This window comes from Portunus trituberculatus, chromosome 21 (assembly GCF_017591435.1).
Source record: "Portunus trituberculatus isolate SZX2019 chromosome 21, ASM1759143v1, whole genome shotgun sequence".
NCBI lineage: Eukaryota > Metazoa > Arthropoda > Malacostraca > Decapoda > Portunidae > Portunus > Portunus trituberculatus.
The window spans coordinates 10,603,429-10,629,533 of NC_059275.1; the positions used below are offsets into that span (position 1 = coordinate 10,603,429).

At 36.4% G+C, this 26,105-nt stretch overlaps 1 protein-coding gene across 12 annotated transcripts in view; it reads right to left on the reverse strand.

The window, feature by feature from the left end:
• The window catches only part of LOC123507112 (fasciclin-3-like), a 944,731-nt gene that overhangs the window by 32,868 nt on the left and 885,758 nt on the right, over positions 1-26,105 (reverse strand). For 8 of the 12 annotated variants that reach the window (XM_045259686.1, XM_045259684.1, XM_045259682.1 and 5 more), the window contains 10 exons: positions 25,839-25,978; positions 24,497-24,671; positions 23,544-23,725; positions 23,287-23,419; positions 22,684-22,874; positions 22,239-22,386; positions 21,227-21,304; positions 20,397-20,504; positions 14,106-14,154; positions 9,496-9,601 (listed from right to left, as the gene is read on the reverse strand). In XM_045259686.1, the coding sequence (XP_045115621.1) occupies positions 9,496-9,601; positions 14,106-14,154; positions 20,397-20,504; positions 21,227-21,304; positions 22,239-22,386; positions 22,684-22,874; positions 23,287-23,419; positions 23,544-23,725; positions 24,497-24,671; positions 25,839-25,978 (1,310 nt within the window). The remainder of the gene's footprint in view (positions 1-9,495; positions 9,602-14,105; positions 14,155-20,396; positions 20,505-21,226; positions 21,305-22,238; positions 22,387-22,683; positions 22,875-23,286; positions 23,420-23,543; positions 23,726-24,496; positions 24,672-25,838; positions 25,979-26,105) is intronic. The other 4 variants (XM_045259685.1, XM_045259690.1, XM_045259693.1 and 1 more) reach the window with 2 other exon arrangements.

Below are 26,105 nucleotides of genomic sequence, written 5' to 3' on the forward strand. Positions count from 1 at the left end.
CTCCCAGGCCACTGCAAACCCAAACAACAGGTAGTGGAGATCAGCTGATTCTCGGAGCGAGTACTGCGTCCTTCCTCGACCGCGTCTAGCGTATTTACCTAGTTGTAGTTTTACAGGGCCTGGGCTTTATGCTCGTGTGGCCCCGTCTCCATATCTACACTTATCCAATCTTACTTTAAAAGTATGCACACTCGTTGCAGAAACTACTTCTTCGTTCAAACTGTTCCATGTCTCAATACATCTTTGCGGGAAACTATATTTTTTAACATCTCTCAGACATCTTCCCTTTCTCAGTTTTTTACTATGCGATCTTGTGCTTCGAATGTCATATTCATCTCTCAAGATCAGTTTCTCATTATCCACTTGGTCCATTCCGTTGATCAACTTGTATCAGATCCCCTCTCTCCCTTCTTTGTTCCAGGGTTGGTAGATCCATAGCTTTTAGTCTCTCCTCATATGTCATGCCTTCAAATTCTGGAACCATTCTTGTAGCCATTTTTTGTAGTCTCTCCAACTTCCTTATGTGTTTCTTTTTATGAGGGGTCCACACTACTCCTGCATATTCCAATCTGGGTCTTATTATAGTACTTATCAATTTCTTCATCATTTCTTTGTGCATGTAGTGAAATGCTACTCCAATATTCCTTAGCAAATTATGTCTCTAAAAATTCTATCAATATGGCTTACCGGTTGATTGTTTTCTTCCATCGTCAGTCCTAAGTCCTTTTCCTTTTTTACTTTCTCCAGTTCTACTCCATCTCCCATATTATAGATTCCCAAGGATCGTCTTTCACTTTTTCCCCATTTCCACGACATGGCTTTTGTCCACATTGAATTCCATTTCCCACTTTTTACTCCATTCCCAGATCTTATTTAGGTCTTCTTGCAGTATTTCACAATCCTCTTTTTGCTTTATAATTCCGCACAGTTTCGTATCATCTGTGTGTGTGTGTGTGTGTGTGTGTGTGTGTGTGTGTGTGTGTGTGTGTGTGTGTGTGTATTTACCTAGTTGTATTTACTTAGTTGTAGGTTTACAGGGCCTGGGCTTTATGCTCGTGTGGCCCCGTCTCCATATCTACACTTATCCAATCTTACTTTAAAAGTATGCACACTCGTTGCAGACACTACTTCTTCATTTAAACTGTTCCACGTCTCAATACATCTTTGTGGGAAACTATATTTTCTAACATCTCTCAGACATCTTCCTTTTCTCAGCTTTTTACTATGCGATCTTGTGCTTCAAATGTCATATTCTTCTCTCAGGATCAGTTTCTCATTATCCACTTGGTCCATTCCTTTGATCAATTTAAAAACTTGTATCAGGTCTCCTCTCTCCCTTCTTTGTTCCAGGGTTGGTAGATCCATAGCCTTTAGTCTCTCCTCATATGTCATCCCTTCAAATTCTGGAACCATTCTTGTAGCCATTTTTTGTAGTCTCTCTAATTTCCTTTTGTGTTTCTTTTTATAAGGGGTCCACACTACTCCTGCATATTCCAATCTGGGTCTTATTAAAGTACTTATCAATTTCTTCATCATTTCTTTGTCCCAGTGGTGAAATGCTACTCCAATATTCCTTAACAAATTATATGTTTCTCTAAAAATTGTATCAATATGGCTTACTGGTTGATTGTTTTCTTCCATCGTCACTCCTAAGTCCTTTTCCTTTTTTACTTTCTCCAGTTCTACTCCATCTCCCATCTTATAGATTCCCACGGGTTGTCTTTCACTCTTTCCCATTTCCATGACATGGCTTTTGTTCACATTGAATTCCATTTCCCACTTTTTGCTCCATTCCCATATCTTATTTAGGTCTTCTTGCAGTATTTCACAATCCTCTTTTTGCTTTATAACTCTGCACAGTTTCGTATCATCTGCAAACAGATTTATGTAGCTGTTCACTCCTTCTGGCATGTCGTTAATATAAATGAGGAAAAGTATTGGTGCCAATACTGACCCCTGTGGCACTCCGCTTTCTACTGCTCTCCACTTGGACTTCATATCTTTAACTACTGTCCTTATTTCTCTCCCCCTCAAATAATTTTCTATCCATCTCAATGTGCTTCCTTTTAAGCCACCCTTCTCCTCTAACTTCCATAGTAATCTTGCATGTGGCACTTTGTCAAACGCCTTTTTTAAATCCAAATAAATACAGTCAACACATCCCTCTCTCTCTTGTACTCTATCAACTATTCTAGAATAGAAACTCAGTAAATTAGTTACACAAGACCATCTTTTCCTAAAACCAAATTGGCTATTTGATATTAATTTGTTGTCTTCAAGGAACTCGATCCATTGTTTCTTTATTATTCTTTCACACATCTTGCATATTACACTAGTTAGTGATACCGGTCTGTAATTTAAAGGTTCTTCCTTCCTTCCGCTCTTATATATGGGAACCACCTCAGCTCTTTTCCATTCTACTGGTACTGTTCCATTTTCTATTGAGCATTTTATGATGTTGTATATAGGACTTGCTAGTTCATCCCTACATTCTTTCAGTATTCTGCCTGAGACTTCATCTGGTCCCATTGCCTTGTCTTCATCCAGTTCCTTCATTAATTCTTTTATTTCAAGCTTGGTTACTTTAATCTCTTTCATATAGACTGTCTCTCTATTACCCTGTGGCCTTTCAAATTTAGATTCCTTAGTAAAGACCTCCTGGAATTTATTATTTAATAGTTCTGCCATAGTTTTTGGGTCTTCCACCATCCCGTTCTCTCCTTTTAACCTTTCTATTGTTTCTCTTTGTCTAATTTTTCCATTTATGAATCTATAGAACAATTTTGGTTGTGTGTGTGTGTGTGTGTGTGTGTGTGTGTGTGTGTGTGTGTGTGTGTGTATTTTACCTAGTTGTATTTCCCTAGTTGTAGTTTTACAGGGTCTGGGCTTTACGCTTGTGTGGCCTGACTCCATATCTACACTTATCCAATTTTTCTTTAAAACTATGCACACTCCTTGCTGACACCACTTCTTCACTCAAACTGTTCCCAGTCTCAACACATCTTTGCTGGAAACTTTTAAGCCACCCTTCTCCTCTAACTTCCACAGTAATTTTTAAATCCATATAAATACAGTCAATCCATCCCTCTTTCTCTTGTACTCTATCAACTATTCTTGAGTAGAAACTCCGTAAATTTGTTACACACGAGCAACCTTTTCTAAAACCAAATTGGCTATTTGATAATAATTTGTTGTCTTCAAGAAACTCTATCCATGGTTTCTTCATTACTCTTTCACACATCTTGCATATTATACTAGTTAGTCTGTAATTTAAAGTGTGTGTGTGTGTATTTACCTAGTTGTATTTACCTAGCTGTAGTTTTACAGGGACTGGGCTTTATGCTCGTGTGGCCCCATCTCCAGATCTACACTTATCCAATTTTTCTTTAAAACTATGCACACTCGTTGCTGACACCACTTCCTCACTCAAACTGTTCCAAGTCTCAACACATCTTTGCAGGAAACTATATTTTTTAACATCTCTCAGACATCTTCCCTTCCTCAGTTTCTTACTATGCGATCTTGTTTCTAATGTCATATTCTTCTCTCAGGATCAGTTTCTCATTATCCACTTGATCCATTCCATTAATCAATTTATAAACTTGTATCAGATCCCCTCTCTCTTTTTTCTGTTCTAGGGTTGGTAGATCCATAGCTTTTAGTCTCTCCTCATATGTCATCCCTTTAATTTCTGGAACCATTCTTGTAGCCATTTTTTGTAGTCTCTCCAATTTCCTTGTGTTTCTTTTAATGAGGGGTCCACACAACTTCTGAATATTCCAATCTGGGTCTTATTATAGTACTTATCAATTTCTTTATCATTTATTTGTCCATGTGTGTGTGTGTGTATTTTTACCTAGTTGTAGTTTTACAGGGCCTGGGCTTTACGCTCATGTACTTTTTGGTAACATTTTGGCAATAATGTGTACAGTGTAAAGCAATGTATGGGAGGAATAAGTGCCCAGCACTGATGTATTCCTACATGGAGAGAGAGAGAGAGAGAGAGAGAGAGAGAGAGATGGGGTCAAGCCATGGTGGCGAGCAATGCTATTAGTTTTCTTGCCTCTCTCGTGTCTGTGAATAATATCCAGCTTCACTTTGAGAGTAAGAGACTTCCTTTTCTTCTTAACAATGCTAGGCAACATTGCAGGGCTGGTTGCAGGGAATTTTGGTGGCATGTTGAGAGTGAAATGACGAGCTGGTGCTGGACCCTGTGTTTGTTTTTAACTAAGAGCGAGTTAGGGTAAGGGAGTGAATGGTGCGCATGTTGTCCAAGAGAGGTGCTGGTGTATTCAAAAGCGTATTGACTTGTGTGATACGGCGGGGCTTTAAAACTTGGAAAAAATTACCAGGATAAAATTTTGTTAAAGCGAGTTTGGTGCTCGTTATACGAGCAGATTGTAGTAAAAGGAAATGTTCGTTGTAGCGAAATTTTGTTGTGTGGGGGTTGCCTGTAGTTCCATACCAGTCTTCTCTTACTCTTTTCTAGTTCCATTATGTGACATTTCTTGGCATTAAACTCCAATTTCCACTTCCTGCTCCAGTCATAGATCTTGTTTATATCTTCCTGCAACAGCAGACAGTCCTCTCTGGTTTTGATAACTCTTAGTAGCTTTGCATCATCAGCAAATAAATTTATATAACTGTTTATCCCAATGTGAATGCCATTTACAAAAATCTGAAACATGATGGGGGCAAACACTGACCCTTGTGGCACTCCGCTAGTTACTTTACCCCAAGATGAGTATGATCTCTGATCACAGTTCTCATTTCCCTATCCTTCAAATAATCTCTTGCCCATTTGAGCAAAATTCCTCGCAGTCCTCCTATGTTCTCTAGTTTCCAAAGTAGTCTTCCATGAGGGACTTTATCAAATGCCTTTTTAATATCCAGGTATACTGTGTCTACCCATCCATCTCTGTTTTCAAGTCCTGCAATAACCCTCGAGTAGAAGCTTAATAAGTGTGATACACATAACCGCCCTGCCCTGAACCCAAATTGTCTGTTCGATATGACTTGCTCCTCTTCTAGAAATTTAACCCATTTTTCTTTTATAATCATTTCACATAACTTGTAATTGACACTGGTCTGTAGTTTAGTGGTTTAGTTGCCTTTCCTCCTTTAAATATTGGTATTATGTTGGCTCTCTTCCATTCTAGTGAAACTTTCCCTTCATTTATTGAACTTTTAATTATTTCTCAAATTGGATCCAGTAGATGCTATTTACATTCTTTTAACACCCAGCCTGATACACCATCTGGCCCCATTGCTTTTCTGACTTCCAACTTATCCAATAATCTTCCATTATCCTATTTGTGCACTGCAATCTCCTGTAATCCATGTCCTATTAGGTTCTGTGAAATCATCTTCTGCTGTGAACACCATTTTGAAGCTCTCACTCATTATTTCACGCAATTTCTTCTCTGTTTGGTATGTCTTCCCTTCTTTAATTATTTTTTCAATTGATTCCTTATTCTTTGTTTTGTCGTTTATAAACTTGTAGAAAAGCTTGGGTTCATCTTTGCTTTTATCCACTACATCTTTCTCAAAATTTCTTTCTTCCTCTCTCCTTACTCTAATATATTCATTTCTAGCATCTTTGTACTGCCATCTGTTTTAGTCGTTTCCCTGCTTTTGCCTTTTTTGCTTGTATGCATCTAGCATTGTACCAAGCATGTATTTTTTTTCTGAATTCTATACACAGGAACAAACTTTTTTACTCCTTCATTGTATTTCTGTAAGAATATATCATATTTCCCTAGTACAGTCTTTCTGTACATAATATTACTCCACTCAATATCAGCAAAATAACTCCTTAATTTTTCAAAATCCACTTTTGCATAATTTAATTTCTCTCTTTTTATAGTCCTCTATGTAACTTATCTTCCTCCTGAATTTGCATCTCTAATACCACATGGTCACTTCTAATTAGACTCAAGTATTGTATGACTGGAGGAGGCTCTGGTTTCTTTGTAAAAACTAGGTCAAGCAACAATGGTTCTTCTTCCCCCCTGTACCTTCTTGACTCCTCCACCCACTGGTCCATTGTATTAACCATAGTCCACTGTAACACTTCCTTGCTCCACTGCCCAGCATTATCCATTACTTCCATCTCTCCAGTTTATTTTTTTACAGTTAAAGTCTCCAACTAAGAGTATTCTTCTATCTCTTCTTATCATGTTATCTAGTCACTTTATCACCTCTCTTTGCATATCTTTATGCTCTTCTGATACCCATGTATTAGTCTTTGGTGGAACATATGTACGTAACTATAATTTTCTTTTCTTCAAATCTTCTGTTCTGATTGTTATTCCCATTACTTCCACTTTCACCATATTGCACATCCTCCACACATATATTATCACGAACCATTATTAGCATTCCTCCTCCCCCTTTATCCTTCCTGTCCTTCCTCCAGGTATTATATCCTTCCTCTTTAAAGTTGACATGGATCTCTGCTCTCAGTTTTGTTTCAATGATGCACATTACATCTGGCTTCTTCTCTTTCAAATAATCCCGAACTTCCAATATGCTTGATAACAACCTATCTATGTTAGTATAAGTCACTCTTAATTTATTGCCTCCTCAATGACCTCTTCTTTTTTCCTTAGGTACCACTTCCTTAGTCTCTTATTCAGAACCCTCCAGTAAAAATTCTTCATCTCTGTCCTTGTTTCTTTTTTTCCTTAGCTCCACTTCTTAGCCCTTTCTCCTTTTCCTTTTCCTCTAAGTTCATATCTCTTTTTATCCATATATCCTTGTGCTCATCATCATCGACCAGCTTCCCTTTTCTAGCCAGAATTTCTTCTACAGCCACTTGAGATCTCATTCTCACCTTCATTGGTCTCTTACCCCCTACACTGTATCTTCCCAGTCTGATCACTCCCTCCACCTCCTGGTCAAATTCTTGTGTGCTGTCTTGTACTCATTTGATAATAGTTTTGGCCATTTCCTTTTCTTCACGTTCTCTAGTGAATTTATTTGGATTTTTCTTTACTTTTTTTTTCTTGTCCACAGCATCCCGCACCATATCATCTTTCTCTTTAATAACTTCGATTACAGCGACTTTCGTGTTCTCCTGAATTTGTTTCCTTACCACCTCTGAAAATTTGACTTTTTCCTCTTCTTGCTCCTGTTTCCATTAATTTCTTAGTTCCTTCAACTTGTTATCACCTACTCCACCTTCTGCCCTGTCTGTAATCCTGTCCTGCACTTTAGCCTGCAAGGTCTTTAAAGAGCTTTCATAATTTTGGCATGTTGTTTTTAGAACGTCATTTTGCTTCCTTATTTCCTGAATCTCCTCTTTCAATTCCTGATTTATTGCATTAACCTTTTCACATCATTCACCTACTCTCAATTTCAGGGCTGTGTTCTCCGTTGTCGGTCTTGTTTTTCCACAAGACTGGACATCACCTCCTTCATATATCTTAATTCCCTTTCAACGTTGATTAGCCTTCTCTATTTCCTTGTTCATCCCTGAAACCCAAGAAATCCTTGTCCATAGTATCATCTGTCAGTTTCCTTAAACCAACAGGGGTTTCTATAAAGGGATGGCTATCGCTTGGCGTATGTTTTGATTCCGCCATACGCCTGGCAGCGCTACTTGGTTTCATCTCTCACTCGTTATATATTCCTTATATGTGATATAACACATTTAATTTGGAGATAGGAGAACCTATGGCCCCCTCTCCCCCTGTACATACGTCTAGGCCAGAGTCCAACTCCTCTGCGAGCTGCTCAGATGCGTGTGCCTATTCGGTGTCCTGAGAGTGTGTATTTACCAAGTTGTACTTTTACAGGGCCTGAGGGCTTTAATGCTCGTGTGGCCCCGTCTCCATATCCAATTTTTCTTTAAAACTATGCACACTCGTTGCTGACACCACTTCTTCACTCAAACTGTTCCAAGTCTCAACACATCTTTGCGGGAAAATATATTTCTTAATATCTCTTAGACATCTTCCCTTCCTCAGCTTTTTACTATGTGATCTTGTGCTTCGAATGTCATATTCTTTTCTCAGGATTAGATTCTCATTATCCACTTGGCATTCTGTTGATCAATTTATAAACTTGTAGCAGATCCCCTCTCTCCTTCTCCGTTCCAGGTGTGTGTATGTGAAGAGAGAGAGAGAGAGAGAGAGAGAGAGAGAGAGAGATATATATATATATATATATATATATATATATATATATATATATATATATATATATATATATATATATATATATATATATATATATATATATATATATATATATATATATATATATATATATATATATATATATATATATATATATATATATATATATATATATATATATATATATATATATATATATATATATATATATATATATATATATATATATATATATATATATATATATATATATATATATATATATATATATATATATATATATATATATATATATATATATATATATATATATATATATATATATATATATATATATATATATATATATATATATATATATATATATATATATATATATATATATATATATATATATATATATATATATATATATATATATATATATATATATATATATATATATATATATATATATATATATATATATATATATATATATATATATATATATATATATATATATATATATATATATATATATATATATATATATATATATATATATATATATATATATATATATATATATATATATATATATATATATATATATATATATATATATATATATATATATATATATATATATATATATATATATATATATATATATATATATATATATATATATATATACATATACACACACACACACACATATATATATATATATATATATATATATATATATATATATATATATATATATATATATATATATATATATATATATATATATATATATATATATATATATATATATATACACACACACACACATATATATATATATATATATATATATATATATATATATATATATATATATATATATATATATATATATATATATATATATATATATATATATATATATATATATATATATATATATATATATATATATATATATATATATATATATATATAATATTCACCATGATGGGTGATGGTATATAAAGTTCAATGGGTGAAGTAAAAAAAAAAAAAAATGGTTAAGATAGTCTGGAATTCTATATTTCTAAGATTTTTGTCTTTGTACTTAACCTTGGATATTTTTATTTGCAGGATTTTTAAAAAATTAATCATGGATAGGTACTCTCACTTTTTTTGTACTGAAACAACTGCTGGTCACTGACAACTTTTCTCTTGCTGTTTAATGAATAGATAAAATGCAGAATGCATTGTAAATAAACACACCAAAAATACTCACATGAACCTATCAATAAAATTGCATCCTGAAGATATGAAGACTTAGAAATTATAATAATCAATTATACTTTAACATGTTGTAACATATAACTTGTATCACCTGGTCAGTCTTTGGCTTTTTGAAGACCTTTGTAAACTGTCCAAGTTTGTCTTTGAGGGAGGCAGGATGGGTGGCAGCATGGCCTCTTGCACTCTCTGTGTCGCTGCTGGAACAGGCACGTGTCAGTACAAGGTCAGTACTCAGAAGAAGCATGTTGGTAGTGAGGGATAGAGAGGTATGAGTAACATAATAAAAGTGAAATCTTACTGGTAGTGCCTACATTTAAGCTACTGAAGAGCTGTGATTTTATCAACCTTGCAGTACATTTACTACAAAATTAATGACAATGTATAGGACTAACACATCAAAGTCTACACCTTGACTCAGCTTCCATAACATTGAGAAGGAGAATGATGATACCCAAGTAATGAACATTCAAAGGACGAACCAATCCTAATTCTTTAACTAGAATTTTAAATGACCTGAACTATTTTAGTTTTTCAGGGTTTGTTTGAAACAAGTCAAAATTTTCTCTATGAAGAGATCAGGAAGGCTAGTTATGGATAACTCAAAATATGGCTAAGCTTAAGCCTGGCTTAGAATTAAGATTTCATATTATTATATAAAAACACTAGTCAGTTTTGATTTGTGCACTAAATAACCCACAAAAGTTCTTAAGCTGAAGCATTTTGCCTTGGGGTATTTACTATTCATTTAAGATATATACTATCCATATACGTACCAGGCTAGTAATCACACATGGAGCAGCACCAAACATTCACATACACACCACTCACACTTTTTGCCTTGTCAAACACTCTTTGCCTTGTGAGCCTCTGGTGCAAAGGCCTCATTGTACTATATCACAGGAGGCCAAGCATAGCATCCACAGCAAGTCCTGATGAGACACACTGGTTTTTCCCTACCCTTGTTTCCCACCAACTCCAACCCTGAGCCTACGAAGTGCTTTGCAACCTTACTGGGTTCACACACCAATAAGCTCTGCCAAGTGTTTTGGTATGTACCCTCTCCCATGGGTCAATGAGACCACATTACGTTCAGGTACTCATTTTTTTTTTTTTTTTTTTTTACGTAGGGAAGAGGGCCAGCCAAGGGCAAAAGTGCAAAAACCGTCAGCCAAAGTAGGGGAGCAAATGCCTCAATACTTTTAAAAGACAAGTAGTAGGAATTCGGAAATACAGATGCAGGGAGGGAGTTCCAGAGTTTACCAGAGAAAGGGAGGAATGATTGAGAGTACTGGTTAACTCTTGCATTAGAGAGTTGGACAGAACAGGGATGAGAGGAAGAAGAAAGCCTTGTGCAGCGAGGCTGCAGGAGAAGGGGAGGCATGCAGTTTGCAAGATCAGTAGAACAGTTAGCATGAAAATAGCGATAAAAGATAGAAAGGGATGCAACATTTCGGCGGTGAGAAAGAGGCTGAAGACAGTTAGTCAGAGGAGGGAAGTTGATGAGACAAAAAGCTTTTGATTCCACCCTATCAAGCAAAACTGTGTGACTTGGAACCCCCCCCAAACATGCGAAGAGTACTCCATACAGGGACGGATAAGAGTTTTACTTGATGATAAGTCTTTTTCCCTCATTCAGCATTCTCTTTGTATAGTACATCCACTCCAGATGTGGCCTTCCCCTTTCTTTCACTGCACATCTAACACTACCACTAGCTTATTGTCCATTCTCACCTCATGTCCCAACATATACACTGATGTATCTGTCAAGTCAAATATCAAAAACACTTCTTACCTATTTATTTCTTATTATATCCCTCCACGTTTTTTGTGCACATAGTCTTCAAATGCAGTTTCTATGTTTCAGCACCATACAACATTGCAGGCATCACTATTCTCTCATATTATCATCTATTCACACTCAAATCCAATATACTATATTCAACAATCTTTCTCAGTTCACCAAGTTCTACAGCTTCTATCCTTCCCTCCACAACTTCATCTGAAGTTTCCACACCAACCATTGTAATTTTCTTCTAAATCTATTAACAGTGGAGTTCCTCAGGGTTCTGTCCTGTCACCCACTCTCTTCCTATTATTCATCAATGATCTAAACCAAACTTCTTTTCCTATCCACTCCTACATTGATGATACTTCTCTATATTTTCCGGTCTTTTCAGAGATGACTAACTCTACAGGAAAAGATCATGCAGGGATGTCACAGAACACTTCTGATCTCTCAAGATTTCTGTTTGGGACCTTAGTATTGTTCAATGCCTCAAAAACTTAATTCCTTCATCTATCAACTCAACAACCTTCCAGACAACTATTCTCTCTTCAATGACACTCAACTGTCCCCATCTTCTACACTGACTATTCTCCATCTGTCCTTTACTTATAATTATAATTCAAGTGGAAATTTCACATCTCTTCTCTACCTGAAATACTATGAACAGTAAAGGTGGTAGACAATTTCACATTGACCAAGGTGTACCTTACCTCTCTTACATTTTGACTAAATGTCTTCCTCAGAGCAATTTACATTACAATCTAAGACCATGCTATATATATATATATATATATATATATATATATATATATATATATATATATATATATATATATATATATATATATATATATATATCTTTAAGCTCAGCCCTGCCTGGTCAGCCCAACCTGAAATTTGTCTACCACAATCACTACTCAACTGTCTATATAATGGTATCAACTTCTGCGAAGTTGCACATTCTTAGTCATCTCCATCAGTTTTTCTCATCCCTATAACTGCAAACTCTATTCAAGGGCATTATCCACCCATGTATGGAATGTGCTTCACTTGTATGGGGATGGGATCCACTTACTACCCTCTTGGATAGGCTGGAATCTAGAGTTTCTTTTTATCAACTCCTCTCTTCTGGGACTGTCTTAAGCTGCTTTCTTATCTCTTGCTTCTATAGTATTCCAATTTTAAACACAGGTTTGTGGAGCGGTTTTTAAGGGGATTCCCGGCTTTCCAACGATGCTAAGTCTATGTGAACTTGCAAATTAGAGCTCATTATACGTAAGTGTGAGACATGTAAAATGCTTAACCCAGCATCATCAAATCCAAGAAAAAGTACAAATACTGGTAGACCTGTGTAACAGTCAACCCTTGTTTTTCCAGACTAAATGGTGCAGGCACTGGTCCGGATAATGAAAAAGTCTAGATAATGCAAATGGGTCCTTCATTTACCAAATTTTTTCCTTGTTGCACCTTTATCAGTTTTACTTGATATTCAATCCACACAGTATTTGGCAGAATATTCTACCAGCTTATCTTTAACTAATGTCCAACAGTTTGGCCAAACCATACTCATAACACTAGCACCTTTCTTTAATTTTCTTAATTCAGCTTTTAAGTCACAGTTAGGGCCACTCATTTATGCATAGCACCCTTGGGAGACAATTAAATGGTCTAAGAAAGTGAAAACTGCACAAACTTGTTCACTGACACCAGACAATACAGTGTTCACTAGCGTCGGCCAGATTTGTTTTAAAACACTTTGCCATTTGTCAAGTGGTTTAAAGTTATCTGTATGTCACCAAGATACCCAGGTGGTTACACCCAAGATGAGCTTAGGCAGTGATATGCACCCTAATATGGGTACCACTCTAAATAAAATTGCCTGCACCATTAATGGGCGGAAGCTGAACAGTGTTTCGTAAATACTGAAGTGTGCCTACAGGCGCTCTAGGCCTTACCGAAAAAAATGTTGATCATTTCTGAAAGTGTGCAAGGTGTGTGTTGTTTGAATTCATTTGTTGGCCGTCCAGACTCAAATTATTACACTATTATCTGGACACTGTTCAGATAAACCAAAATCCGGATAAATGTGTTCACCACATTTCTTAGTAAGACAGATGAAGGAATAACTGTGTTCTAGAAATAAAATGAGGTATTTCGTGTATAAGATAAAATACTATTAACTCCATTCACACAACAATACTCTGTTGGCAAAGCTCCCACCTGCCTGAGACACACAATATGGGACAAGGTCACATCTCACGATGGTATAATAAATTGGTTTTAAAGATACAAAGAACTGTAACAATAAAGTGAGGCATTTCCTTGAAGTGAATATTATAAACAGAGCCCATTCAAATGGCAACACTTGTTGACATGAGGTGGACAAGTGAGGCCACTGACCAGTCTCAGGTCAGGTCAGGCAGCATTGGAAAATTGGGAATCTCCTGACCAGCCACGCCAGAAAACCATGTTTAAATTTGAGAGTATACACTATTTTCATGCCAACTGTTTTTCTCATCTTACTAACTACATACTTTCTCCCATGGCTTCACTGCACAGACTTTCTTCTATCTCTTTCTCTCACCTGTGTTTTGTCCACCTGTCTGATGCAAGAGTTAACCAGTACTCTCAATCATTTCTCTCTCTCTGGTAAACAAACTCCCTGCCTGCTTCTATATTTCCATCTACCTATGACCCATAACTTATTTATGAGAGGTTGCAAGACATTTATTCCATTCTTTTGGCTAACTCACTTGAACCTTTGTGGGACTTTGTTTAATCACACACACACACCTCTCAATTCAAAATATACAGTCAGTGCAAAGAAACTCCCAGACTAAGTTGCTGAGCACAAGGGACAACCACAACAAGCCTTCCCAAACACACTGGATACTCAAAACAAAACCGAGACTCACTGTTCCTCTCTGATGTCCTTGGCCTCGGGATCTGGCGAGCCGATGGGTGCTGAACAGGATGCAAGATGAGGAGTCCAAAATTAATGAAGGGTCAGTCGTGTAAAATCTCTAACTTCCATTAATTCTCAATTTAATTTTCATTTTAGTGCATTCAAGGCATCATGCACTACAAGATGTCAGTAGATACATCATGAGAGGATGATGAAAAATTCATATTCCATTAAACATTTATTAAAATTCTTAGTCTATCACTTAACGTTACATGGGTAAAAACAATGTTCATCCATGTCAGATCTATTTTTTGTGACAACCATGCTTTGATTATGTGAAGTATAATTTTGCATGGCTTACTGGTGAAGAACGGATTCAACAGAGTATTTCCCTGACAAGTCTAATTGAGATTCATTGCTTCCCTAAATCTTTTAATATTCAGTTGTCCTTAAGTTACTTTGAATTGACTGGTAATGTATTTTAATTTTCAAATTATATCAAGCATTTTTTTGCCATCTAAAAATATATATGGACAATATTATGTACAAGAATGTGACCGATATTATACTTCTTTACACTTTAAAATTATCCTTGATAAAAATGAGGTGGCAAATTTGCCAAATCAGCGAGGAGGACTAGACTGTCCTTTGTCCACTGGGCCACAGCACAGCAAGGCAAGGCAGCACGGACACGGGGCTTGGAGTTGGTGGAGAGGGAGGCACGTGTTCCAAGTCAACCAAGGTCCCGAGTTTATGCTGCCAGTGTCCTTTTATACTGTTTTGTGGACATCACATTACAGAGAAAGCCCCAGTGGCTTCTTCCAAAAACAATAAGGATTATGTGAGACTGTACATCATTGGTTGAGCTGAGATGGGATTGGAACACAACTGATCCCCATCTCATTTCATGGAACAAGTAAAGCTATATGTGACCTGTGATGTCTAAATGTGGAATGACTGAAACAGCACACTTATCAGCAATGAGGACTGGCAACATCGAAGGTCTTAAGCTAATCAGTGATAGTGTACACACACCATTATCCAGTGTATAAATATAGCATTCTTTCAGCACACAATATATGCCCACTTCAATACTTACATCAAGTGTCCCTTGATGATTTACACCCTTTCTAAGGCACAATAACCATTAGCTGTATAGCAATAACTTCATGTATCCCAAAAAGGCTGCATCACCTGAGTTACAACTAATGAAAGAAGCCAAGTTGGAATGCATAAAATTACTGCTGTGCATCCGTTAGTTAAGGTGGTTTGGGAGTACATTATCTAGAGACAGTAAGTAGGGCAGACACTTTGAAGACTCTTCTCCAACACTTTCATACATGCTTTGAATGTTTTGCAACCTGTGCTAATGTTCTCCTGAATGAGTAAAAGCCATTACTAGGTGAAGTTGTGTACTGACAAGAGATTCATTCAAGCATTCACTTCATGACAAAATTGTTCACACATCTGTATTCTTTTTTTCATTGTTGACCTCATCCACTTGTGTCTGTTCCAAGTTCCCATTGCCATTGGCCACTGTGTTCTCAGTCTTGCCATTTACGTGGTCTGTGGAGGCCTTTATGGCATCGTTGGCTGTGCCATTGTCAGTTTCGTTGCGTTCTGGGTCTTGAATGTGGGCTTTGCTCTCGGCTCGTGAGGCTGTGGCAGACCGGGCCGAAGGTTAGTCAAGGAAATTTTGGGCAAAGGTGGCTGCTACTTTTCAAGATGGAGAAAACCATCTTTATATCTATGATCAAAATAATCACTTAAATGTATGCCAAACAAGATTATACTACTACATCACTGCAAGCATGGCCAAGTATAGAAGTCAGCCAAGTATAGAAGTGAATTATATAAAATTGCAGTGAAGCTACAGCTAAAGTGTAAAGATTGAAAAGGCTAAATTACCTTTAAGATTTGTAGAAGGATTAATGTTAACTTATACAAGACAACTAATTCCATTGACACTTCCTTATAAGTAGACAGCTTTCTGGCTGCCTACACCACCATTGCCCTGCACCGCCACACCCTTATACTAAAGGTCACATGCACTGTGTGTCAGCTGTGTCAGCAGCAGATTCATTGTGTTAAAGCATCTTTGCAATCACTTAATGAAAAGCTTTATTCCATGTGAAATTAAAGAAAATCTGAAAATCACTTTACAAGGCAAACAATCTCTTTGCAAGCCAAAGCACTTCCACTCAGCCCAAAATCCTGAGCATTCATGTCTTTCATATAGACTGACAGTGATGGTAACTGCATATCACTACATTTTCTGCTTTATATTGAAATAACTTTAATTTCTATCATGGAGAGTGACAGTAACTGCATATCATTGTATTTTCTGCTTTATATTGGAACAACTTTTGAAGGATATACAATTTCTAAAGGAGTCCATTATGTCATGCAAGTGGTTTGGCCTTTTTCCCCAGTATATATATATATATATATATATATATATATATATATATATATATATATATATATATATATATATATATATATATATATATATATATAAGGACAACAGATAGTACAAAGTAATGGGAAGCTTAATATTTAACACTTGTTAACATTAACAATTTTCAGGTAATTTAACATATTATCATTCTCATGATGTATCTACCAACTATGCCTTCAGTTGTCAAAATGACATCCATGCACATGCATACTAATTGGCTATGCAGAGACACGTGATAATGAACATTAATATGAAACAATTCCTTTCTCACTTTGGGTTACTGACCCAAACTAATTAAATACAAATATGTTAAACTTCAGCATCATAGATGCATGCAGTGAAACTTTGAAGACTGAAAAGAATGATATCTTATTCATGCCCATGCATTTCCCCATATTTTATGGCTAAGTTATATATAACAAAACATAGTGGCAAATATGCCAAATAATTGGTTAATATACAATGCAGTAAACCTTGCCAAATGTCACAGGTTTGAAGGGTGTCATGCATCACAAGTGTGTCTAGCACTAGTCAAATCTTGCTGATCTCAAAATATCAGACATGTCAAATAAAGAATAATATGCCTCAGTATTTCCATCACCTAATAAAAATTGATACTTATGTCCCAAGTGTTTTATATTGAGGGAAACCAGACTGATTACTGATGTAACCATGTTCATTCTGATGGATTCAAGATTCACAAATACTGCCCACTGTTTCTCCAATAAAAACTGGATAAAATCTTAAATTCAAAGCGAATTTAAATATACTTCGACAGCGAAAATCTACTGTGGACACTTTGGAGCACTTCTCACACTTGTTTGGAAAAAAAAAAAAAAAAAAAAAAAAAAAAACTCAAATCAGGGGAATACGTCTTGAACTCAAATCAATCCCTAGAAATACTGTCTGAGCCGAAGTTGCAAATAACAAAATAAATAAAAAAAATAAGACTAAATAAAATAACGATAATAATGATAATGCAATGATTGTCATCTGAAGCATGATCCTACACCGCTATTGGGCTGCATCCAGTGGGCTAGAACAGGGTGAACACTTTCAGACATAAGCAGAAGCAAATCAATGGAATAGATGCAGCACATCTTTTTACCTCTGTGGTGGCTGACTGAACCGCTGGTGGGCATAATTCGTCATCTTTGAAAGGCTAGGAAAATATCTTGATCAGATTACAAAATAAGAGGACCCAAGATATACTTTCTAAGTAAATTATAAAAACACTATTCCCTCTTTGTAGCTTGAAACATCCTACCAGGATGCTGGCTGAAAATAATTACCCTTCAAAGTCCATGGACATTATGGATTAATACAATTATCATTTCCTTATGGGTGTGATTGTTACCATCAAGGACCAAGAGAAGCAAGATGACCAAACAAGGCAACAGAATTGTAACGAATGCCTATAAAACCAAGTGCAGTCAGATTTGGAAGAGTCAGATGCCACAGCCTTACTGGCAGACTTCGAAAAGAAGAATGAGTAGACAGACTAATGGTAAATGCAGTTTAATATTAACAAATGCAATGCAAAGTACTAGTGTAGGTAGAACCCACACAATATGTATACAATAATCAATGAAGCTAGTATGTTTCAGGAGCTAAATTTCAGGAGCAAAAAAAGACTACCAGTTATAGTTAGCCCTGATCTGTTTATGTAAACAATTAATGCACGGGGCAGAAATAGGTCAAATAGGATATTAGAATTATTATTTATAATTCAAAAGTAGAAGTCCCACAGAAATAATAAAGTTCTATTCAGTCCTAGTCTGAATTCATCTAACTATACTGTGTTGTTCTGGTCCCTGTGTTACATACAGATTTATTGGAATCAATATAAACGAAAAATGGAATGACTAGGTAATCAGGTTGTTGAAGCTACAACCTGAGTCATTAAGAAGCTTTTAAAGATAGAAAAACTTATGGATTGGGGATAAGTGGGAATATAAGGACTGCCATGTGTAGGAATGATGGCTTCTCGCAGCTTCCCTTATTTTTCTCAGGTTAAGTCACTTGGATCTGTAGTTGTAAAGTTTTGGCTGATGAATGTAAGCCATTATGAAAGTCATTACAGACATGATTTATCAGAATGATTTCAAGATGCTGTCAACTTAGTGTTCTTGTTCATGAACACCACTCTGCTAATTGCTTATATACTTTTGAAGAGGAGATATGCCAGTATCTTGGTTGTCTGACAAGACAAAAAATGTTCATATAACAACCATTTGTCATGTGATATGAAATAATTGTTGTAAAATATGAACACTTAAAACAAATTATCAACTTACCAGTCTCAACATTGAAAAAACTGGCTAGTGCACTCCAATAACTTTTGGTTTCATGATTATGAAAACTTTTGTTGGTCATAAGATCCAATATCACTTATACCCTTTTAGGGTTCTAAACCAAGTACTACATAGCCATTTGGGTGAAGCCAATGTGGTGCAGACCATTTCTAATAGTGTTTGGAAATGAGCAAGCAAGCCTTAATATTTATCAAACCACCTTGCTCACTGATTTTTTTCTTTCATCTATGCTACCCAAGTCTTTATTTATAGTGGTTTTGTTCCAACTGCACATTTTTGTTCCCCGGGAAGATAACCTAAAATCAATTAAAATAGAATCTGTAACCATGGCTATTCAAACTTCAATGATGAACAAATACAAGCTTACTTCAGTATTTTATGGAGAAGGTTGTGATATACACACTCCACTACAGTGCCTTTGTAATGGTTAACAGGAACAGATTAAGTGTTCATTTGGGTAGAAATCATGAAAGCCGCTTTCATTAAGGTAAATAGCAACCAGTGCAAGTAAACATGAATTCTATAATTGCATTTACATACTGTGATGGTTCACTAAAAAAAACATTTTTCAGCATAAATGGAAGACTGCACTTTTATAAATCTGAAGTTGCACAAACAGGTGAGATAGTGTTTACAAATGGTGTGTTAAAGTGTGCTAGCAAAAAAAAAAAAAAAAAAAAAAAAAAAAAAAAAGCTGAATTATAGAAAAGTGCTTTTGATTATAATAATAATGTGCAAAGTGTAAAGGTGTCAAAATTTTTACACTGACCTTCGCCATCTGAGGTTGCCAATTTTATTCTATTAAAAACTATGAAGCAAGTGGATCAAATTCCTGAGGTAGATAAAGATTTCCAATTAATTCTTTAAAAAATTATTTTCAATATTTCCCTATTCATGAACATCAACAAAGTATTTCTAGTCAACTATTTCAAAGGTATTATTGCACGGCCGTCAGAAGCGCCGATACTGTGTGCTGAGGGCTTCTCACCTCCATCTTAACACTCAGCTTTGTAGTGAAAAATTCACATTAATTATTAAAGTGTAGAGCTGTAGGATTAGGTTCTTGTTTTGCATAATGTTGCCCACAGCTTAATGTACTTGATAAATTTTGAATCTTTCTCAATGTTTTAACAGTACTTAAATCTATTTTCATTTATCCCAGTCACAAGGATCAGTGACAACACTTATGACAATCTATATAACAATGACCAAAGAGAATTGCTAGAATAATAATAAACTAGATAAAAGAGTGGGGAATTTAAACCTAACAGTTACGCAAGCAATTCACACCAGCAATGATGGACATGAAGGAGTTAAGACAATCCAAATACACTTCCAAGAAAGTAAATATTTTTCAGGTTGATGTGGCTAAGGTTTACTGCAGTGAATGTTTTACCCAAATAGTAGTCAAGCCTGCAATTATATTCAAAGATACCTCCCCAAAAACATGCACAAGTAAACTTAACAGTAAAATAAAGCTCATCTCTATGCCCTCCCTTCTCTACCCCAAGGAAGAGGTACTCACCAAAGCAGAACATCTGGCGATAACGTGCGTAGCCCGCTGCCCCAATGGCCACCACCACCACCGCCACCACGATGATGATGCCTGCGATGGCTCCTCCACTCAGGTTGTCTGAGGCAAGGACAGAGATGTCATAAAACTTCCTTTGTACAGAACATCACCTGTGCTGCAGCTGCTAAACTGCCATGCCAGGTGAATTTTTATCATGCAGCAATTTTCATGTGAAACTCCAAGCTGCATTATAATTACTCAGATATCACATGTAAGTTTAACACATTGAATTAGTTGTTTATCTGATGCACACACATGCACAATAAAGACTATGGTTACATCAAGCATCATTTAAAACATGCATAGTTTCAAGAAGGAGAGTGCTATCACTTCAATAGAATAATATAAATACTTTAAATTTTTACTGAAGAGGTTGATCAAAGAATTTTCCAATCCTCAGCAGGACCAGTCCATACACTGCGTGCCCAACAGATTTAATTCGCATCAAGTGAAAGTACGCATGAAGAACAAGTACCCAAAGCTATTCAAGAAAATATTCAGAATAATTTATCAAGTTTATAAAGTTCATGCAACATGTTCATTCTAACCCTAGATGAACTCTGGAACTTGCAAAAGTTTCCAAATTTTACAAGCTCTACTTTCCCATAGCTGATGAAACAATATTACTAATTCTTGAGTTTGTTAGTACTTGAACAGTATTGGACATACACATTCTAGAAACGTTAGTCAACATAGCAAGAACAGTGTCTGAAAGTGACAGAAGTAATATCACGAGAACATGACCACTGCTGGGCAAGAGCGACGCGAGCACCCTGACTTACTTGACTCTGTCTCAATATCAGACACTGATAACTCTGTGGGTGGAATTTTGGCATGGTTGCTTGTTTCAGAGACACCATCTAGGGGAGAGACAAGACAAACATTCAAGTAACACCACAACTGATGCACAGAAAGATAAAACCATCTTTGAAGAAGAATTTAATTTGAAAGTGGAAGAAAGGACCAAGTATTTGAAGATTGGTTGTGTAATTACACTGCCTCCCCAACGTAATGCTTCAATATGGATTTTCTTCCTTCAATCAGTACTGAGTACCAGTCTGTCAGGCTTTCAGGATCTACTATAAAGTCCAGCATGGATACAGAAGTAAAAAATCTTGTTGACCTTTTCTATGGCTCCCCATGTGGCTCAAGTTATTAACCTGCCTACAAAATTTGTCCTGTATCATTTTAGCCTCAAGATAACAGTGTTTTGTTGCCTCTCATGAGCATTGCTGAGTTTGTACAAATGTTCAGGTCAAATCATTCCTTCTACAGGTGTGGGTGTTTCTGGGTTGGCCTGGACACTACTGGTGGTGCAGGTGCAGCATTGTGGGTGGGAATTAGTTTGGAGACACGGCTTACCGTGTTTGCTGGACGAGGGAGTCGCCATACACACACAATTTGCTATATTTTGTCTAGTTATGTTAATTCATGCTAAGCTTGAAAAAATAACTCGGATGACATGTTGAAATTAAGGACACGGACAAAAATATTACCACACCCCACATAAGCAACAAAAACACTTTCTCAAAAAAACTGACAATGGACTTGTTATTACTGCATGTCAACCCTATACATGCAAGGGGAGGTTAGCAAGATGCAATATTAAGACCACCACAAATGAACCAGAAACGAAGCAAGGCACTTTGTGCCTAGAAAACAACAAGTTGAACACTGCCACTGGATGCTTGAACACATTTAAATATTTAACATATTTGAAAAAGATTTTACAATGAAGCTTGTGCATCAGTAGTAACCTAAAACACAAAATAATTATGCCAATGTATATTTTACCTTTGGGAGGTTCATGTACAGAGAGCCTGATCTGGTATTCGGTCTCTCCGATATCATTTCCCACCAGCAAGGAATATTTCTTCTGGGAGTCTTCTAATGTGAATTCTTCAATAACAAGCTTGGCAGTGTACATGTTACTGCCAAGTTCCTGTGAATTTTAAATTGACATTAAATGGGGAAATTACAAAAATGTATATATATACACTTATAAAAAAAAAATAGGCTACCTTATGATTATTTACTTAAAACACCAATGGTAACACTAAAACTAGTGATATTCAAATTATAGAATAGCTAGGATCCAATGATAATACATAGAAAATGCCTATAGACTATTCAACAACAATGCTGATCATCCTATGTTCAATGATGGCATTAGTGTATGTATGGTCTACCACAGGTTTGGACAGCTTTCACCAGACATGCGCTTGCAAACTTTCTTTACCTCCAAGAATGTCCTATAGCGTCCTTGACTTTCAGGAATGACCAGAGGCCCCTCAGCAACATCAAGATTATCTCCAAACTTCCACATCACACCATGAGGTTTAGGGTTGGAAGAGAAGTTGAATTTAACTTCGTAGTTACTCCCAAGCTGGATCTGGTAGAAGGTGGTAACGTCCTTCTCAATTGGTTTAACTGAAAAAGGATACACAATCAGTGCCAGTTTTAAGAGAAGGAGAGGTACGTACTAAAGAGGATAACAAGCATACTTTATCATCTGGAAGTGACAATTGATTAGGAGAGTGCAGGGAATGTGTGAAGAGATGGGAGAAGGTAGATATAGTATTTTGTCTCATACCCCCCCTCTGTCTCTCTCTCTCTCTGTGTCTCTGTCTCTCCCCCTCTCCTCTCTCTCTCTCTCTCTCTCTCTCTCTCTCTCTCTCTCTCTCTCTCTCTCTCTCTGTCTCTCCGTCTCTCCCCCTCTCTCCGTCTCTCTCTCTCTCTCTCTCTCCAATCAACTGCATCCTGCACTCTATAGTTCATAAGCAAACCAAAATATACATTGTAAAATATCTTCACTAGACATTCACCATACCCCAGTACTTACACATTACAGCGACAGGGACGGAAGCATTTGCACCACTGGGAAGTGTCTTGTGGGTGATGCTGCACATCAGGGTCTTATCATCGTCCTTTGGGAGGAATCTTCTGCTCAGGGTGGATACACTCTTGTAGCTGCCCTGTAGAAAAAGGATCCACTCTTGGACAAGGCATCATCACATTCAAAAATCACAAAAAACAAACTTACAACACAAGCACTTCAAGACACTCTTTATACCAAGAAAATATCTTTCAACACCATACCTGATCATCAGTGAGGGTTTCCACATTCTCCGACATCTTTGTAATGTCTTCATCGCCAAGATACCACTTCATGCCAACGGCTGGCCTTGCTATTTCCACTGAGCACACCACAGACCTTTCCTCTGTGGTGACCACCTCCAATCTTGAGGTGTCAATCATTATGAGTGGTGATGTTGGTTGAACTGAAACAATCAATAACAAGGTTAAACTGAAAGAATCAACACTAATAATATTTGCATGAAATACTACTCAAGATTAATTGATATAAATTAATTCCAGGGGAAAAAAATTTCACTCCAAAAAGGTGTACAGGAAACCTTGGACTGCATCAAGTCTTATCAACTATTCATAGAGGACCATTTGTGTCTCTTGGAACTTCCTGGTTCACTTCCAAAATATTAAATCTCAGTTATAGTAGCTGCATGATGCCTTCCCTTGTGAATGGAAGCTCTGCTGCTAGTTAGAACCTGACCTGGGCCTACCTAATTCAGGATCATATGGCTTATTCCTTATGAAATGCATTGTCTTGTTACCCTCACAGTACCTCCCTAATTATTGATTTATCATATGCACTTTATGCAGATTAGTTTGAGTAATTGCATTGTATATCTAATTCCTACCCCTGCAGCAAGCCATATTGATTATATAATATTCATATTGAATGCATCTATTGTTGATTTAGGCTTTTGCTTCACTTCAGTTTTGGTCTTTGGGCATCCTGGCCACCTCAACTGTAGCATTTGTCATTATTCAAATGGTGTTTATTTGGTGGTGTTGTTACTAGCTATCTTCTGCTTTTAAAACATCTACTCACTGTTCATACAATTATTATTAGCTATATCCATTATGACTGTCGTCGATGGGTCATCTGTCTACTTGCATACAAATTATGGAAGAATGTAAGCTATGAACACTAGCAAAGTGTTGAAAGTGTAGGCATAATTAACACTTACTTGTTACCACCACTTTCTTGGAGTCACTCAAGGAATCCCCTGGCACGAACACTCTACACGTCCACACCCCATGGTGCTTGATGTTCACGGAGTCCACAATAATACCACACTGGTTGTTCTCCTTGTTTTCTGGCTCTCTAAGGCCTGGATACATATTGCTGTACACATCTAGAACCTGTAATGGGAAGAAAAGCCCTAGCAAACACACATGGGGAAGCCATTGTCATGCTTTATCATGAAAATCTCACAATCTAGTTTATTTTTACTTGCGAGTGTAAAAATCTACAAGGTTGTACAGTACTGAATCTTCTTGTATTGTCGATGATGCAATTACTTGCACTCTTTCCTTCATGTATATACAGCTTTCTTAAATTGTTGAACTGTTTCTGCACATTTATTTTTGGGGTAGAATCTAAGTATATCAAGGGTTTTCTAGTAGCTCAAGATTCTTCAGTTAAATTATTTCATAACTGAAGTGACTGAGTTAAATAATTTCATAAATGAAGTGACTGACAATGTATAGCGAATGTGACTCAAAGTAGTAATACTAGAGTGCTTTAAAAAATGTAACGTGTTGCATTTCTTACTGAAGAGCACAAATTAAATGTTTGTCCTTGTATAAGATCTGAATTGTGTAGAAGTTAAAATTAGTGCTGCAAATAGCCGTGGAATAATGCAAGATTCACACGCCAAGATTTTATGGTCCATGTCAACAGAATTTTTTGTTAATGTCATGCATACTCATGAAACTCAATAATTTCCTTCACTGCTGTAATGAACACTGGATAACAACTGCATTCCACCTTACTGACATGCTGTAGCTACACAACCCTGAAGATCACCGCAGTGGTTCATAGTAACACAACTAGTAATCAGACCTTGGGATGGTAATCAGACCTTAGGATGTTTGCCTGGATTTGAAGCCACACTAAGCTAGAGCACTTGACTGTTGGTTGAAATAGCTACATTGAAATCCACCACAAAACCAATCATTCATTTTTTCAAGAAAATTGGTTAGCTACCTTCTTAATATTTTCCTCTCGAGGTCAAGGTGGTTAATTTTTACAAGATAGCGAGCTACTTTATTCTTATAAACAAAATTTTCATTTTGCACAAGCAAGCTTCCCGAGTAATTATTTGGTCAAATATTACGTTTGTAAAGGCATAGGCATTTCATCAATTCTTAGGGAGAGGAGCTTCGGGTAATATTTTCAAGTGTATTTTTCTTAGACAACCCTCCATTACATCTTATTTTATTTCCATTCATCCCTTAACATTTCCTCTGATAATTCATTACAGTTTCTCTATCCCTCCCTTTGTCATTCATGCTCCTCTCGCTTACCTGATAGATATCGGGCTCGTGCATCCAGATACAGTGGCGAAATTCTCCATCCAAGCCACATTCCAGGTTGAGAGGATCGCCGGGGTTCACCACAACCTCAGTGGTGTCGAAGATCATTGACGGTTTTTCACTTCTGGCACCTGGAAATAAAGAATGATTTGTTTAGTTATCGATTCTTGGTGGACGTACATCTATTTTTTTTTTTCTTTCGTGATTAATTTAAGACCACAGCAGAATGAAATCTTGGGTTTGTAAAAACAGTATGAA